Source organism: Thermobia domestica, chromosome 7 (genome assembly GCF_964235325.1).
Source record: "Thermobia domestica chromosome 7, izTheDome1.hap1.1, whole genome shotgun sequence".
In the NCBI taxonomy this organism is placed as follows: domain Eukaryota; kingdom Metazoa; phylum Arthropoda; class Insecta; order Zygentoma; family Lepismatidae; genus Thermobia; species Thermobia domestica.
In genome coordinates, this window is record NC_137460.1 from 253,546,896 (window position 1) to 253,563,837 (window position 16,942).

General features: G+C 34.4%; 1 protein-coding gene across 2 annotated transcripts in view; it reads right to left on the reverse strand.

Annotated features, from left to right (window-relative positions):
- The window catches only part of LOC145690829 (carcinine transporter-like), a 112,813-nt gene that overhangs the window by 40,879 nt on the left and 54,992 nt on the right, over positions 1-16,942 (reverse strand). For both annotated transcript variants that reach the window (XM_081766153.1, XM_081766152.1), the window contains exons 2-4: positions 8,066-8,307; positions 5,998-6,125; positions 1,199-1,361 (exon numbers count right to left, since the gene is read on the reverse strand). In XM_081766153.1, coding sequence (XP_081622279.1) covers positions 1,199-1,361; positions 5,998-6,125; positions 8,066-8,298 — 524 coding nt within the window. In that variant the 5' untranslated portion in view covers positions 8,299-8,307. The remainder of the gene's footprint in view (positions 1-1,198; positions 1,362-5,997; positions 6,126-8,065; positions 8,308-16,942) is intronic.

The following is a 16,942-nucleotide window of genomic DNA, read 5'->3' on the forward strand; positions in this document are numbered from 1 at the left end:
GGCGCTCAGAAAACTCACTTCACATTTGGCAGAGTTAAGAAACAATCCAATATATATCTATCCAATATCTAATATATATATATTAGGTTAATAAGTACTAGATTAAATCATTATTACAAAACGTTATAAATTAATTACAAGTAACTTAATGTAATTTAATGTTGCGTAGTCAAGTGAGATATTTCTTTCCTCATGATAGCTCTAGCAATGAGTAAACATAACGAAAGGCAAAGTTAAAATGACGAAGTAAATCAATAAGTAAGCTATCGAATTATGAAAAAAAAAATCATTTATACTGATTCAACAAATATTTACTTAGATTTTGAAGTACGTACGGTACTTAAAATATGGGTAACCAATTGTCTTGCTATTTACTGTATTAGGATCACGCAACTGTGACATAATATTATGATGTTAGTACCTCCGCATATCCATTACTCTGCATGATAACTCTTGAATGTAAGCAAACTTTTGAGTTCTCTTCTTTACTATAGACAACTCCAATGATTATGTAAATTTAGTTCCTTAACACAGTCAATACTTAAACATCTTAACGTGTAAAGGCAACTTACTCCTATGAATTAGTCCATATCTTAAAACGTTAACGAGAACGAATAATTTTGAATACTGGTTTTCTTTTCTAATAGATAGCAAGAGCGATTATCTCAGTCATGTACATTAACGAAATCAATCCACTACTAAATCAATCCACTAACGAAATCAATCCAATCATGTACATTTCCACTACTAAAACAGGCATTATTCTTTAGGAGCTCACATATTTCATTTGCTGCTTCTGACAATAGATGTGTTGTTAGTTTGTGTTCTAAATGCAACAGATAGTTAACTAAAAAAGAAATGATAGCAAAACTTATATTAAAGGACAATTGAAAGCATAAAAGTTTGAGTTCTTTTCTTAACACTATCCAGTAACCACCCCAAAATTGATCAGCTTGGCCACTATCCTCTTTTTTGAAAATGGATGTACTCTTCCCTAGCCTCACTGCTGAAAGGGACGTTAAACTCTAAATCAACTAAACTCTTCCCTAAAAAAATAATAAGTTAGACATCTTAATTTCATTTGGTCAATCAAGATTTTTATTTATAACTGAAGTATTGAAACTTCCGACTTGAATATGGCCTTATCAAACAAGGTGGATGCCAATTTTTTTAACAAGACTGTACAGGTATTACTTACATATCTGCAAGATGTCCCAGAAAGGCTGTCCCAACGATTGATCCTATTCTTCCCCAAGAATGGAAATTAGCAACGTATAAGTCTCTCTCACAAACCCAATCATTGTCTGAAGGGGCTGTCCTGCTATACCAAGTAGTGTCATACTCCCAGCCATACTGACAATCTGGAAGAGGAGAAAAACTTTACAAACATGACTAACATAGTTTGTTTCTGGTTATTTGCAAGATACAGTAAAACGTGACATTTATTGTGTATATTTTAAGAATAACTTCATTCGATCATATCAACCAAACCGATCGTGGATCGTGGTTAGTGTTTTAAACTATATAATTTTCCGCCTGCACGTCTTAATATATATATAAAGCAAGAATTTATTTTATTTGAATATTAAGCTCCACTACACCTAATAATTCAATGTATCAGGTACATTTTGAACACTTGAGACCATATTTTCTAGTTTGCTCACCACAGCAAACAACCATCACATGTCACAATGTCAATATTATTATTATTATTATTGTTATTATTATTATTATTATTATTATTATTATTATTAATCAGCATAGTCATAATAATGCACATAGAAGAAAGTTGATATAAATCGCATAGTTCTTAACGTTTTAGGAAACTTATTTGACACAGATGCCACCTATCAGCAATTTTGAAAACCTTGTAAAGAAAAGTACTGCTCAATAAATTGGTAGTGTAAATGAAATATGACTAGCTCCATGTGCCCGCAGAAAACACGAGTTTCTGATGCTATTTTCTGCAGCGCGTTTTCAAGGTTATTTTCGTAAAATAAGTTCCTTATTTTACAATTTACTTTATTTATTCTATTGGTGTATTATTTAATAATACATGTAAACGTCTTACCAGTTTAAGATTATGTGAGCCTTTGAATATGTGATGTAAACATATTATAAAATACGTAGTTAATGTACAGAATTCCGAAAAGAATATATTTCGGCAGACGACATTCGGAAATGAATAGGTAATCTAATCGTTATTGCTGGAGAAGAGAAAGCGGGCAATTACAATTTTTACAATGAGAAAGTGGGTATAATGATATATAATGATTGATTCTAAACTTTCACAATTTATTCCAAACAATTCGAAAGCTATTGATTATTTAACTAGTTCATATTAATTTTGCTATCTTAAATAACTTGCACTAGAAAAAACAAATCACCCAACAAAGCAACGTTTATTTTAAAATAAAAAAAATGTCGCGATTTTGCAAATTAACAAAATGTATTGGCTTCATCAAACATTGTAAAAACAAGGAGCTGCATCTAAATCAAGGATCTTATAAAATAGAGGATCTGCCCTTACAACAAAATCTTGAAGCCATACATCATAGTTTCGCCACCCCTACTATGCCCACTCCGCCCAATAGAATCGCAATGTTTTGACCCGACAATCATGACGGAAAGGAAAGTAGCCAACCAGACGATAGTAGAAACGACAGTAGCCAATCGGACATGCCGATGCTCGATTGCTTTTTGGCTTCACCGATTTAATAGGATGAATATACATACGGGCAGATCCTCTATTTATAACACCCTTGATCTAAATATAACATGATCCCTGCAAGTGGTTTTGAATCCGTTTTGAATTGACTGATCAAAACGGATCCAGTCAATAATAACAAAAGTTGACAAAAGTGAAACTAAACATTATAAATCTATTTCCCTCTCTGGTCTGGTAGAAAACCAAGCTACAAATGAAGTCTTTGCAATAACTTGCCCTACTGTTCGTCAATTTTAAGTTCTGTATTCCAATTCATAACACAGCTTTTCTGTTGTTTAATGAACCTGACCTCATTCCACTTTCTTATTAACGTTTTTTGTTCCCGTGCTAACACTTCAGTCTGATACTAATTAATATTATGTCTCGTGTCCTCACGTGTTTAAAAATTGCATTATCTCTTTCTCAATTTGACATCATATAACCAACATATGTTATATTGGTGAAACGGGGAAAATGTTAAAGAACGGTTAAAACAACACAAAGATAATCCAAGATTAGAAAGAGAAAAAATACAATTTTTAAACACGTGAGGACACGAAACATAATATTAATTGATACGAGATTGAGGTGTTGGAATAGATATATAGGCTATATTATAAGTAGATCTTGTGTATCGAAAAATTGTATAACCATCATAAAGACTATCCATTTAGTTCATCAATATAGCTTATGTGTTCACTTGGCTCAAAAAAGTCTAAGCTATTAACAACTCTATGCGATAAAAGAAAAATATATGACTAATTATTAAACTTTAAAATAACCTCTGTCACTCGGCTTAAAATTTGAAAATTACATGGAGTAATAGAATATAAACAGTCAGATTGGTTAAAGAATTGTACCGACTTAAACACAGATGAGAACAAAAGCAACAAGTCACTTTATGAGAGACAGCTAAAAGTTTATGAACAATTCAAGGTTTGGAAAGACAATGGAAAATATTAGAAAAAGAGTTAGGGGTCATCCACATATTACGTAATGCGGCAAAGGGGACAAGGGGTTCGACATTGCGTTACGAAGTGTGGAAAGGGGGAGGAGGGGGTTTAGGTTTTCGTTACGTAATGCATGTTTTTTGCTGTAATTTTTATTTTTATTTTCAGGTTTATATACAGTCTTTCAAACAAATAATTTTATTCAGTTCTTTTGTTTTTTATAAAGAAATATGTCTATTTTTGGGGGAAATTGCGAACTATAGCCTATATAAATTAAATTGTGCAGAAGGGATTCGAAGGCGCTACTAGACACCAGCATGGCTAGTAACAAACCTTCCGGGTATCACAATACGATAAAACTCCATTGAGTTGAGTTGATTTTGAGTTTAACGTCTCATTAAGCAACAAGGCTGTATATACATACTCTACTGATTAACGTGGAATCCGAACCAGATAAGCTCCGCCAGGAATGAAACCCGGGTCTGCCACTATAAAACTCCGTTTTGTGGCTGTCCCAGTATTTTATTCATGGGTCACGCTTTTCTGGAAATCGTTGTTAGTGATTGTAACCACCGCTTGAAAATGCTCTCACATTCCCACTCGTATCGCTATTTCTGAAAATATTATTTAAAACTTTTGATTTGAATCATTATCGACTCTAATCTTCTAAGGGGTTTCTCATGCGTATTTACTCTTTCTCGTTAAATAATAGTTTCCGCAACGGAACGATCCACGATTTGTAGGACAAAATAAGATATTAAAAACCTAATTCTTCGCATATATACATCTCGTACTGCATCTTTTTTTTTTTTTTTTTTTTTTTTTTTTGGATTTGAACGTTTCTGGAAAAATCGAGTTTATTCGAATTCTGGCACTGATTTAGGACAGAAACAATTTGAAAAGAGTAAACTGAAGTCCAAAGTCCAAACAAGATGCTCAGAAGCTTGTTCACAAACGAGATGTCCCTGCTCCTTCACGTGTGCAGTCACATCTAATCTGTGGCTGATGAGGAAGAGAACTTGCTTCATCAACACTGGAGAACTTCAAATGCTTGAAGTATCCTGGATCCCGGAAAAAGAGATCGATGTCAATTCTTTAGATCTTACTTCACCTGCATATTCCGGCAGTATGTCCTCCTTGCGAATCGTCGGTGACCTAAAAGGATGAGTGCGATCTCCTTGGGGAAACAAAAGTATGCAATTTCGAAGAATTAAGACTGGGTAATTAAACGATTTTATAGGGTTAAATATTGCGGTAACACAAGGATTTTCTAATAACAAGTTCTACCATTAATTTTTTTATTGCAATATCTCCGAAAATGAGGAAAATTGGTGAGAAAAGAAAAATCAAAAAGTGTTACATAATAAAAGGGGGAATGGTTCGGCCTCGCGTTACAAAGTGTGACAAGAGGGAGGGAGGGGGTAAAATATGTCAAAAATAGCGTTACGTACTATGTGGACAGCCCCTCAACATTAAACTGATAAGTAATGAAAATAAGCATGACAAGCCTGTAACAGCGTATAAAGAGGCTTTTCGACTATGACATTACTATAAGTTGGTAATATTTTTTTTGGTAAGTTTCATGCCTGGATGGTGTCTGGTGTAAACGTGAGGGCATATTCAAATTTTGCTACTAAAAGGAGTTCTTACAATACACTGTTGTTTAGCTTAAGGATACCTTGCAGTCAATAAAATAAACAAACAATGGGTGTAAAGTAACATTATTTTTCTGACTAAGATAAGTTACTAAAATTACCATCAGGTAACATACTAAAGTTCGTCAATCGCATCAATTAATTGTTCTCTATTGGGCAGATTCAAATGTAATTTTCGATTCTTCTCAGGTAGTTCTTCGAATTTTAACCCTGAATGCACAGACTTTCGAGAGATCTTTTACTAATAAGGGAAAACAGTACATAATATTCTGCTACACTTGTTAACTAATGTTAAATAAGTAACAATATGCAAGATGTACAAAAGTAGAATATTCCAAATACATAACATAAAAATATTTCTTTTGCGCACAAGTGAAAAAAAAAATCCGATCAGAAAAGAATTCTAATATATCACCAGGTAAAAGCTTCCTTCTAGCTATGTGGTTATCGATCGTACTTTCTTCACTGCAGAAGACCCAGAAGGAACTCATGTGGTTCGGATCTCACATTAGGCTATAGGACAACATCTCAAATAGCATCGGTGTCAAAACGTAAAGTAGAATCTAAAGCAATTATTCAACAAGTATTTTGAGTCGACTTGATACTTCTTTTGGGTTATATTCAGGAAAAAGGTTTCTACAACTTTTGGAAATTATTTTTAGTTTTGTGCAGAATAATAACTTACCTACAATTTCCCTGCTTATGTTACTCCAAGTCGCAATTTCTACATATGTGACGTTAGTAAAAAGTGATTGGTTAAAATCGTACATTTTACATTTGCTGAAACTCATCAATCCTTTGTTGTCAATTTCCCTAAAAAGAATTGAAACTTTTAGAACCAATACATAATATATTTTATGAATATTGTCTCGAATTAACGTACTCACTGTTTGAATACCCACATTACAAATAAATGCAAAAGTGACACATGAGACACAGAAATTGAATATAGATAAGTATATTATACCAAATTACACTGCTAAGAAGGCTGTGTGTATCATAAGCATTTGTTTTCTTTATTCATGTTGCATAATGTAAACGGCAATATGTAAATGAAAATGGCAGGAACATTATCGTTTTACCAATAGAAGGGAATAGTGTAGCGTTATTGCGAGGCTCAGCATAGTAAATTAGATTGTGACGACGATGGAAAATCACGATTTAGCTCAGCCACATCAACATGATAATCAATTATAAGAATATCTGAAAATTTTGAGAGTGAGAGGACAATGCAAGATGTAAGAAAGTGCCACTAGGTAGAACATGAATATTAAAAAGTAATGAATTGACGAGCCAATAATGCTCACACAATCCAGAAGGAAATCTTTGAGATAATGTGCTTGAGAAACTGGTGTCATTATATCCAGCGTGAATTATATTTTCGGAATAGTCTGGACTGGGGCCCATACATTCTATAACTGATACTGCATTTAGTAAAAATAGTCCAGGCAGAAGAATGTAATGACCTTCTGAATGTTTCTTACGTATGTGTGAAATTCTCTATAGTCTTGAAGATTTAACCATTTCTCCTGATGAAGCCAAAACTTTGAAAATTAATGAAACTAAGAAAGGTGCTGGGTGCTTACGGAAGTTACTTCGAGATGTAATGCTGAGTATTACGCGCTGTATGTCACTTCCTGATTAACATGAAGGGTGATGAATTTTTTGTTACGTTGTACATGTAACAACCTAAACTGTGTAAATTTTTGAAGGTTTTAATGGCAGTCTGCGTACAGTACTGCTGCGTGAATACCAGTTTTGAATAATAAGTTTCTAAATTTTGCAGAGCACAACTTACCTGGATAATTTCATTGAAAATAACTTTGTATAGCACATCACAGATTTCTGGAACAAACGATAATATAGATTGCTTCGGTACATTACTAGCGTACATCAAACTCGTATACGAATCAGCAGAGGCCGAAAAGATAATATAATTTTCAAGCTTTGACGCACTGATATTGCTTCCTAAATGTGATGTTCTTTTATTTATTTTGCATTTTAGGTCCTAATTTTGACGCAAAAAGTTCCAATATGCTTAGATATATTGTAAGAAAATTTCAGAAGGCTCCAGGGTCACAACTTCAAAACTTTTAAACATAGATTCAATACTTTGAACCTTTTTGTTCCTAAAATTTTGTCTTTCCAACACTTAATGTGGATCTTTACTTGTTGAAGGAGATGCTGTAGTTATTGTAGGTCCACAAAGTGCTGGACTGCGTAGCAAGTCGATAAGCATCATATTTTGTTTATCAACAAATTATAAATACACCATACTTTTACACGTATGCACACTATTGTTGTACATGTTGATTAACATGTTCATGAGTATATTAAAATTAAACTCTAAACTTGAATTATTCTAAATCTTACTTTTTCCTTGTGGTCACTAAATTTTACTCGTAAATTTTTCGAGATAGTAGTGCCACACATCTGTATTATTTCCTTAAAATATATATAATCTTCCAAATATTCTACAACTCTGAATTAGTTTAAAGTCATATATTTCTAAATACTAAATTTGAGAATACAAGCTTCTTGTCATGTAAGAACATACAAATACAGAAGAAAGCATCTCATTTCTTCTCTGTTGCTATAGTGACTGAGATTTCAGTCTTTAAGTTTCTTTCAAATTACTTCTATTTACTTAGTAGTTGCCTCATTCCAGTATCACACCCAAGCAACTCAGAGTTTGAGAACAATTATCCATTTAATATATAGAACGTACAAAAATAACAAATTTGGTTAATTACCTGGGCAGTGAACGATTTTTCCACTCTTCCAATGTAAAATTAGTTCTGTTTCTTCCTGGGACATGGCACCAATGATCAGGAACATCCATGCTTAGTACAACATTAATAAATGGCATGGATATGAACCCAATGAAGACAAAATTGAACAAGTAAAGAAAGCGCTTTTGAAACGGTCCATAATAGTCAATAGCTGTCATGAGACTCTCATATGGTGACTTAATTTCTGAAGCCATTTTCTTATGCTATGAAGAAAGAAAGAAAATATTAAAATTATTGGTTAATCATCCTCCACAAAAAGTCGTAGTATATCAACGTGTTATTTTCATGCAAACCATTATTTTTATTCTCTACATAGTATTTAAAACATGAACCCCTTTGTGGTTATTCTGTTAGCGTACACACCTTAACTCCGAATGTTATTTTAAAACTTACATTGTAATAACTTCTAGTAACTATTATATTTGAAAAGAGTACAAGTCCATCCTCGTGTTCCCTTGTCAATGAAATAAGCACCATTCGTGACATAAAAGCTACGATAAGTAAATAAGTCATTTTATATATGCACACAGCTCTGTTGTAAGTTAATAGCCATACCAAAAATGAGTTCGTGTGCATTGCTACATAACAGTGCACCAGTACCCAGGAGAAACTATTACGGATGCTACTGGAGTTAGTATTTGTAATGCCTTGTTTGGTGGCAAGTAAAATCTCGACCTTAGATGGCATAGTATCCAGTAAGTAATCGATGGTATCCTATTACAGGTGATAGCATTCAACATAGTGTCTCAAGTATTATTATTATTATTATTATTATTATTATTATTATTATTATTATTATTATTATTATTATTATTATTTCTGGATATGTGTGTTCGTTTGTGCAATTTTCGTTTCAGAAGATGTCATATTATTTTTATGTAGGGGTTCATGTCCAGGTCACGGTAGAGTTTGAATCATATTTTACCCCTTCAAGAGGATTGTCGTTTTGTCCTATGGCATGATTCCCCGCCATTCATATGTCTTGTGCCGTCAAACATGAGTCCTCCAGTTTCAAAGAAAGGTAACATTCCATCTAGCAATACTTCAATCTAACATTGATGTACACATTACAAAAAAAAAAAAAAAAAAAAAAAAAAATGAACAATCTCCCAAACTGTATCCCACATTATGACACATCCGTACTTCATCACACAATGTGAAAATTTATAGTGTTGATTGATTGCATATCCCCTGCCGACCGCTGTCTAACAATTGAACAAGTCGGGTTTTATTGGAGGATACAACATGGTTTCTGAAGAGTTTTGACTTGTACAATAGGTGGTTTAATTGCATATGCTTTTTATTCCTGGGTTAGTAAACAGAGGCTTGGCTTTTGAGACATGTCGGTATATTCCCGTTCTGTGAAAGCGTCGACAGACGGTTCATATTAAGGTGTAAAACTAAATTGTGATGCCATTCACCGATTATAACACCTGGTTACTTACACTCCGGCCAATCCAACGTTAAAGGCATGGCACCAGTATTATTATGATCTTTTCGAAAATATGTCGGTGTCGTACAGGTTCTTTGTTGTGTTAAGTATGGTTTTAATGGCTATTATAGTTTTTGTGTGGGCAAAATTTATCATATTTCATATAGTTTGTAATGAGAAAGATATACAGGGTTTATCCGGGAAGTAAAAGGACTGATTTTCCCACCAAAACCTGGTGAAGGAGGGAGATCTTTCTGCGCTGGTTGGGTGATGTGGGTTCTTAGCTACCAACATACCAGTCTTCAGCCGTCTCCAAGCCTTCACAGAGTGTAGATCGAGTTTAAGGTGAATCTCTTTCAAGGTGGCTTGTCATCTTAACAATGAAACGTTTATTAGAGCAGCGTTACGTGGTGAAGTGTGGCTTTTTAACTACGATCCCGCGACAAAGCGATAAAACTTTGAATCACACACCCCTGCCTCGCCTTGCAAGAAAAAGGCCTGCATGAGCAAGGCAGAAATGAAATTGATGTTAATAATCTTTTTTGACTGCAAAAAAAAACAGTTCACAGATAGTTTGTACCGCCTGGTCAGACTCTGAATGTTGCATCCTACGTGGAAGTACTTGGAAGACTAATAAAACGAGTCTCCCGCGTCCTCCAGCAAACGCGGCATCGTGGAAGCTTCATCACGATTTGGTTTTGCTGTCATGGACTTCCAGACCAAATATGAAATCACACCGCTTCCCCAGCCACCCTACAGCCCTGATATCGCTCCTCCAGACTTCTTCTTCTTCCTACGACTGAAAACGTTCATGAAAGGACGGCACTACTGCTCGGTTCAAGCCATTCAAGAGGCCGTAAGGAGGGAGCTGAAAAGCATTCCAGGTTCAGCGTTCCAGGGATCCTTCAGCAGTTGGCAGAGTCGCTGGAAACGCTGTATTGATGTAGAAGGAGCATATTTTGAAAACTATTAAGTCGATGTGTCAAAATTGTGAATATGTTTTTTTTCTTAATTTAGTCCTACTACTTTCCGACAAACCCTGTATTAAATATAATAAATTGTCATGATTGTTCTGGCAGATATGTCGGCATCATAAATGTACTTATTTGTGTTGAATTTGGTTTCGTTGGCCATTATAGTTTCGCTCGTGGCCACAGAAATGTGTTGGGCACTAAATTATACACACCCTTGTAAAAGAAAGCAAAGTTGAACAAACAAACATTATTGAACATATATTCGCTTTTACAAAGTTGTGCTGAGGTCTTGACATCACTATCATTCGTACAAGTATTATAACTCCAGCAAAATTAGCATACAATAGAAAAAAGCATAAATATTATAAGAGGTGTAAACCCTTAATTGGTGACGTGAGATTCCACGGACACCGAACACCTTTTTTTCTTCTCTCTTTAGCAGACGATTGATCTTGAATACGTGCCACTCCTAGTACCTTTTTCGCTTGCAATTGGCTATAAGTAGCTGTAGAATTCGGATGTCTAAGCGTCACTGTTACATTTCATTGCAGTTAGTGAAGTCCCAGGACCACACGTCACTAATTGTGTTATTATTTTGTTCGAGGGCAGTGTTCATGAGTTGAGTTAATTTTGAGTTTTAATGTCCCTTTCGGCAGCGAGGCTATATGAGACGTGGACCTACTGATCGACGTGGAATGCGAACTATATGAGCTCCTGCCTGGAATCGAACCCGGGTCTCCCACGCCAAAGGCGCGTACGCTAACCACTTAGCCACGAAGGAGCTTGGCAGTGTTCATATTTTGTTTATTTTGAAAACTTTATAATCACTTTTTTTTTCTTTAAATATGTTTGACAAACCTGTTCCATCTAGTGTGAATGTGTATGATTGTGAATTTACAGAAGAAAGTTAATTACATGTTACATGTTTCATAACAGAAAGTGAAAATGATGCAGTGAGAAGTAAGGTAGAACAGACCTTTACAAAATTGGCGAAACTAATATATACTTCAAAAAAATTCACAAATTTGTAAATGCTTTGCGTTCCATTGACAACAATTTTGAGGATTTCGTTTATTATAATTTTGATATCACTGTCAGTGTAGCCATATATAAAGATATTATTATTTACATTAGAAAACTTATACCAGACTGGTTTGAGCACGTTATAGCCATGCACATTGCTATATGTCTTTATTATATCTATGGTGTGTTATATCCTATAGCTACAATGTATAATTAAAACAAGTTTGTCTTTCAAAAGTAATTGTGCTCCTTTTTATATTTAATAATTACTAAGGGGTCCCATGGACCTCAGGTCACTAACTATGCACTAAAAATTCACTACATCAGTTGAGGGTTAAATTAGAGTCAAATACTGAAGGCATTCGAACCGTCAACGTTTATTCCATTGAAAACAGGAATTGCCACGAGTAGCAATCAAACTACGCGAACTTCTATTTTAAAATATATTCGATGTTTCAGGCACAAATCAAAGCGGGTGTCCGGACCTCCCCTCCTTCGAAACTAGAAATGAAAAAAAAGAAAGGCTGAAACAAAAAGAAATGACAAAAAGAAGAAACAGCATTAGAAACAAAAAGCTACAGCAAGCTTTTGGTTACTCTTTCTTATGAAGATATGTGTAGTACTTGCAATATATAGTGGCGAATGAGCGGGATATCCTGGAAAAATAAGAGAATTTGAAATTTCTATAAAAGTTACGGAATTCACAGCATTTCTGCTACTAGTCGGGGAAATTTCAAGCTTTCGATAACATACTGCCGTCCTGTAACAGTGTGGATATTCTTTTATCATAATTTTTCGTCATCGTTTCTCTGCAGTATCAAACCATGTTATTTCAGAAACAGTTTTCTACTGCTCCTTTAACCTGTCATGCGGAACAGACAGTAATTGACGGAATAATGAAAACAAAAAAAAAAAGTTATGTGGAAACAAAGTTCTGTTAACATTTGATTCAGCAGAGAAAGAAACGCAGATATTCTAAAATGTTTTACAAGACTAGTGAATATGTATTTTTTATAATGATGGAATTGCACTTTTTATAATAGTTGACGTCATAATGAAAGGGAAATTATTATATTTAAATGAACAAAGGAATGAACGTAAATGCTGTAAAATCTTTTTCAATACTTTATTATTATTATTATTTTACTCGAGATTTCTTCATAGTGTGTTATTAAAATACTTACTAACATATCTTGATCTTTTTGTCCTAACAAACTAATATATAAGGAGTCTGTTTCCAAGTGTTCGCTTTGGAATTTTTTTCAGGAAACAGAAAAAAACAATTATGATCATTAAATTTTGCTGTAGAATAGTGAATCAATTTTATTTACGTAGACTATTTTATAATTAATTTTACTGATACATAATTCGGTGCATACTTGTACTTAGTAATTTTAAATAAAATATTTAAAATTTTAGAAATTACGGAAATAGAACCTTTTGGGTTTATATGTGGATATAGTATATTTTGGTACTAAATAGAATGAATATAGTATGTTTTGGTACTAAATAGAACGGATATAATATATTTTGGTACTAAATAAAATGAATATAGTATATTTTGGTACTAAATGGAATGGATATAGTATGTTTTGAAACTAAAATTATAGAGGACATTAATACAAGATTATATTTTTAAAATACTTACTTACTAAATAGTACACTAAAACCATACACTCTGACAATATTTTTTATTACACGAGATAAATGTATATAAATTCACAATCTATTTGTGTCGTTTCCATGAACGTGCTGGTGGTGTTTCAGCACAATAGTCTCATGAGTCTTGATTTTTATATTCTCCTTCTTCACTCGATAACCCTGGTAGCAAAGATAACTTGCAAAAAGCTTTGCTGTAAGCTTGAATTCCAAGTCGGCCAAGCTTGCATCCAGCTTGATTGGAAAACGTGCAAGCATGCAGCAAGCTGGATTCCAGTAACGAAGTTACATGGGGACAACCTTGCATTCAGTGTTCCATTCAAGTAGACATGGAGTGGGTCAGTGGGTCGGTGGGTCAGTGGGCCAAGTTTTCTGGGTGGGTCGGTGGGCCAGTGGGCCAAGTTTTCTGGGTGGGTCAGTGGGTCGTGGATCAACAGCATGTGACCCACTGTGACCCACCACCCACCGTGACCCACTGTGACCCACCACCCACCATGACCCACTGCGACCCATCGATTCAGTCTGACCTACCGACTCTGCTTACTGCATTGTATCCAGTATCTTATGAAGACTGGTTAATTTGTCTGCGTTTTACTTTCAAGAATTTCATTTCCCTTTCTTTCCCATTTGTTTCTGTCTACTTACCTGAGGTGAGTAGGCTATATCAAAGTGAAAAACAACTTCAGGCACTTTTGGATTTGATATTTGTAATTGTAATAATAGCAATAAGACTTATACTACTACTTGGCTTTCGAGGCCGGTCAGTTTTTAGAGGAGCTACCTACTGGAAAAATACATTTTTGAATCACTGTAATGTACTGTATAAATTATTATATAAAAAGTTGAATGTAACTATGTGTGCCTGATCATAACGGCCAAATTGCAAAGCCAAATGAAATGACTTTTGGTATATAGTTAGGCCTTAATCCAAACTGGGATGTTATATTGCTTTCAATATAATACATATCCTAAGGAGGTAGTGAGGATCCGAATTTTTGCAGAAAAAAATGAGTATCCTGCAAGCCGTTAAATTTACGGAGCTGAAGTTCAGTGTATTAACTCTTTATTAAAAATAAACAGAATGTCTCCTAGCATTTTTTAAAATGAAATGAAATGAAATCTAATTTTACGTCCCACGTTTACGCCGGTTAGGCCAAAGGAGACGGTGATGATGAGAGATGAGTGAAATGGTGGAATGAAGAAAGTGGGAGGAAACGGGAGAATCCCGATAAAACACACGAGCACGGTGTTTATCCACCACAAAGTCCACACGGCGCGAGCTGGGATCGAACCCGGGACCCGAGGCACCGGAGGTGGCCGCTCTACCACTGAGGCACCGCGCCCCTAGCATTTTTTAAAACTCTAATTTACGGGGGGGGGGGGCACTTTCTATATATGGAAAATTGGAAGTAAGTTGGTTTATAAAAATGATCAAAAACGATCGATATTAGTTAAGAAAAAAAATCATTGTTTTCATTGACCCACACCAACTCTGCATTCAAACTTAACGCAAGCATTTTACAAGTCAAGGCAAGGCAATAGCTAATGAACGGCCAGTGATGTTATTACGCTCTGCGAAGGATCTAAAGCATCGCTTGCAAGTTCAACAAAAAGGAGATTGTATAAAATCATGCATTTCAAGTGGAAGCGTAGAAATTTAAAAACCAAACACGCGCCAACTGGCCGAAAACATTCTTACTAATGGGGAACATTATGATATTTATTAAACTAGCTTCAAACAACAAACATATTACAGAAACAACTCAAAAAGTGTAATGTTTGACGGAAACTAACGTGCAAAACTAGTTAAATACGACCACTGCTAGCAATAAGAGTGGTATCAACCATGATCTTAACAATAATGTTTGCTGCAGTATTGTAATGGCGTTACCAAATGCGATGTTGTCAAACAAAAGCATGAATCCTTTCATTACAATTTACAAATATCATATTTCCCACTCAGTATACTTAAAAAGGAGCCTAAAAGAAATTTTTGGCTGTTTTAGTTGGATATAGTACATTTTGCCATGAAAAGGAAGACACAGGTATTAAGACAATACTGGATGCAGTACATAATGGAATGAAGAAAGGATATAGTATGTTTTGAAACAAATAATTGCTGGATATAGTACATATTGCAAGAGCAAGAACTAGCATATCTTTCTTCGTGTTGCAGAGAGTGAATTGACACTTCGATAAGAAATTCCTTTAACAAAATTGTTGTGTTGAAATCTCGGCCACTGGTGCTGCAAACGCTTTAAAATTGGCTCTCTGGACCGGAAGAATCTGAAACACATACTTCAAATATACACTTTAATATCAATTCAGAAATATGATGCCTATACTTTAGATATAAAAAATATTTTCCAATTTCTGTTCAAGAAGAATTCAAGATCCATTGATACGTCCAGTATTAGAAGTTGTGTCTCAATGCCTCTGCTGTTGCGATTATGTGTATGGAGCTCTATCAATCACTTTATAGCGATAAAGAACCGCAACGAGTCGTGGAGTAATGAAACGTACTTTCCCTCTTTTTCTCGAAGATGTTATCACTGCCTCATTAGAATGTACTCCTTCCATTGGAATTGTATTTTCTGTTTGGCATACATCTTCGTCTTCACCATTTGAATTGATAATCGACTATTCACCCAGTTCGCTCACTTTACACTGTTTCTCTTTATATTTCTGTTCGCACGACGTTTCAAGCTCTAATCGCTTTGCTACTCTTTCTTCTTTACCAGAACGTCCTTTTGTCTTTGAGATATAAGGAATTCCTTGCCTTCGTGAATTAGTATTAAGCCTAAAGCATTTCCATGCTCTATATCAAATAAATCGGGTAACATATCTAAGAAATATATGTCTTGTCTCTTCTTCCTTTCGCTATTTCTTATACTTGATTTTTGAAATCGACGCTACATTTCGTACAATCCAAAGAGTTTAGCGAGCTGTGGTAAGTGTCCCTGATCGGTATTCTTGCTTTAGACCAGAACATTTCTGTTTCACGAATAGCTAACCGAGTACTCTTCTTAAAGGTAATTTCACCATTCGCAAGTTATAAAAGAACGCACTAAGTACTTGTCTGTTGGACGGTGACTTAGAACCCAGTATCTGTTCACTCATATTACCAACGAGGTAAATACCACCGCGATGATTGTATTCACTAGGCACAGAACACATAATTATAATTTTGTTCATTTAATCACACGTGATGATACAAGGCACGCAAATAAACTTGAATTTCCTGAAAATAACGATCACAGTGTCATATCAAAAGACTACAAATACAAAATGCGGATTTTTTTATATGATGAAAAAGATGAGCGATATATGATATGTGATTTTAAAAAAGGTGAGGGATAAGTGATTTACATGCGTAAATTCAAATACACATTATAAGTAGTCTAAAGTTATACTAATAAAAATAACAGTTGTAGTTAAAAGCAAAGACCAGAAGAATTTAGTTGTAAATGGTTGCAAAAGATAAATATTTTACACTTATTTATTATTTCCAATATATATCTGTCCATAAATCTGCTCTAATTACACATAACATCAAATTAAGTAGAATAATGTAAGCTGAATGCATTACCAAACATTGAGTAACATACGGAACTACTATTTTTTAAATCCTATTCCTGTAAATATTAAAATGTCTTTGCGGCACTATTTATCATAGCGAAATAAAATTTACACAGACAACTATTAGCATTAAAAGGGAAAAAATTAGCTTTTTATTAGCTATATATATTT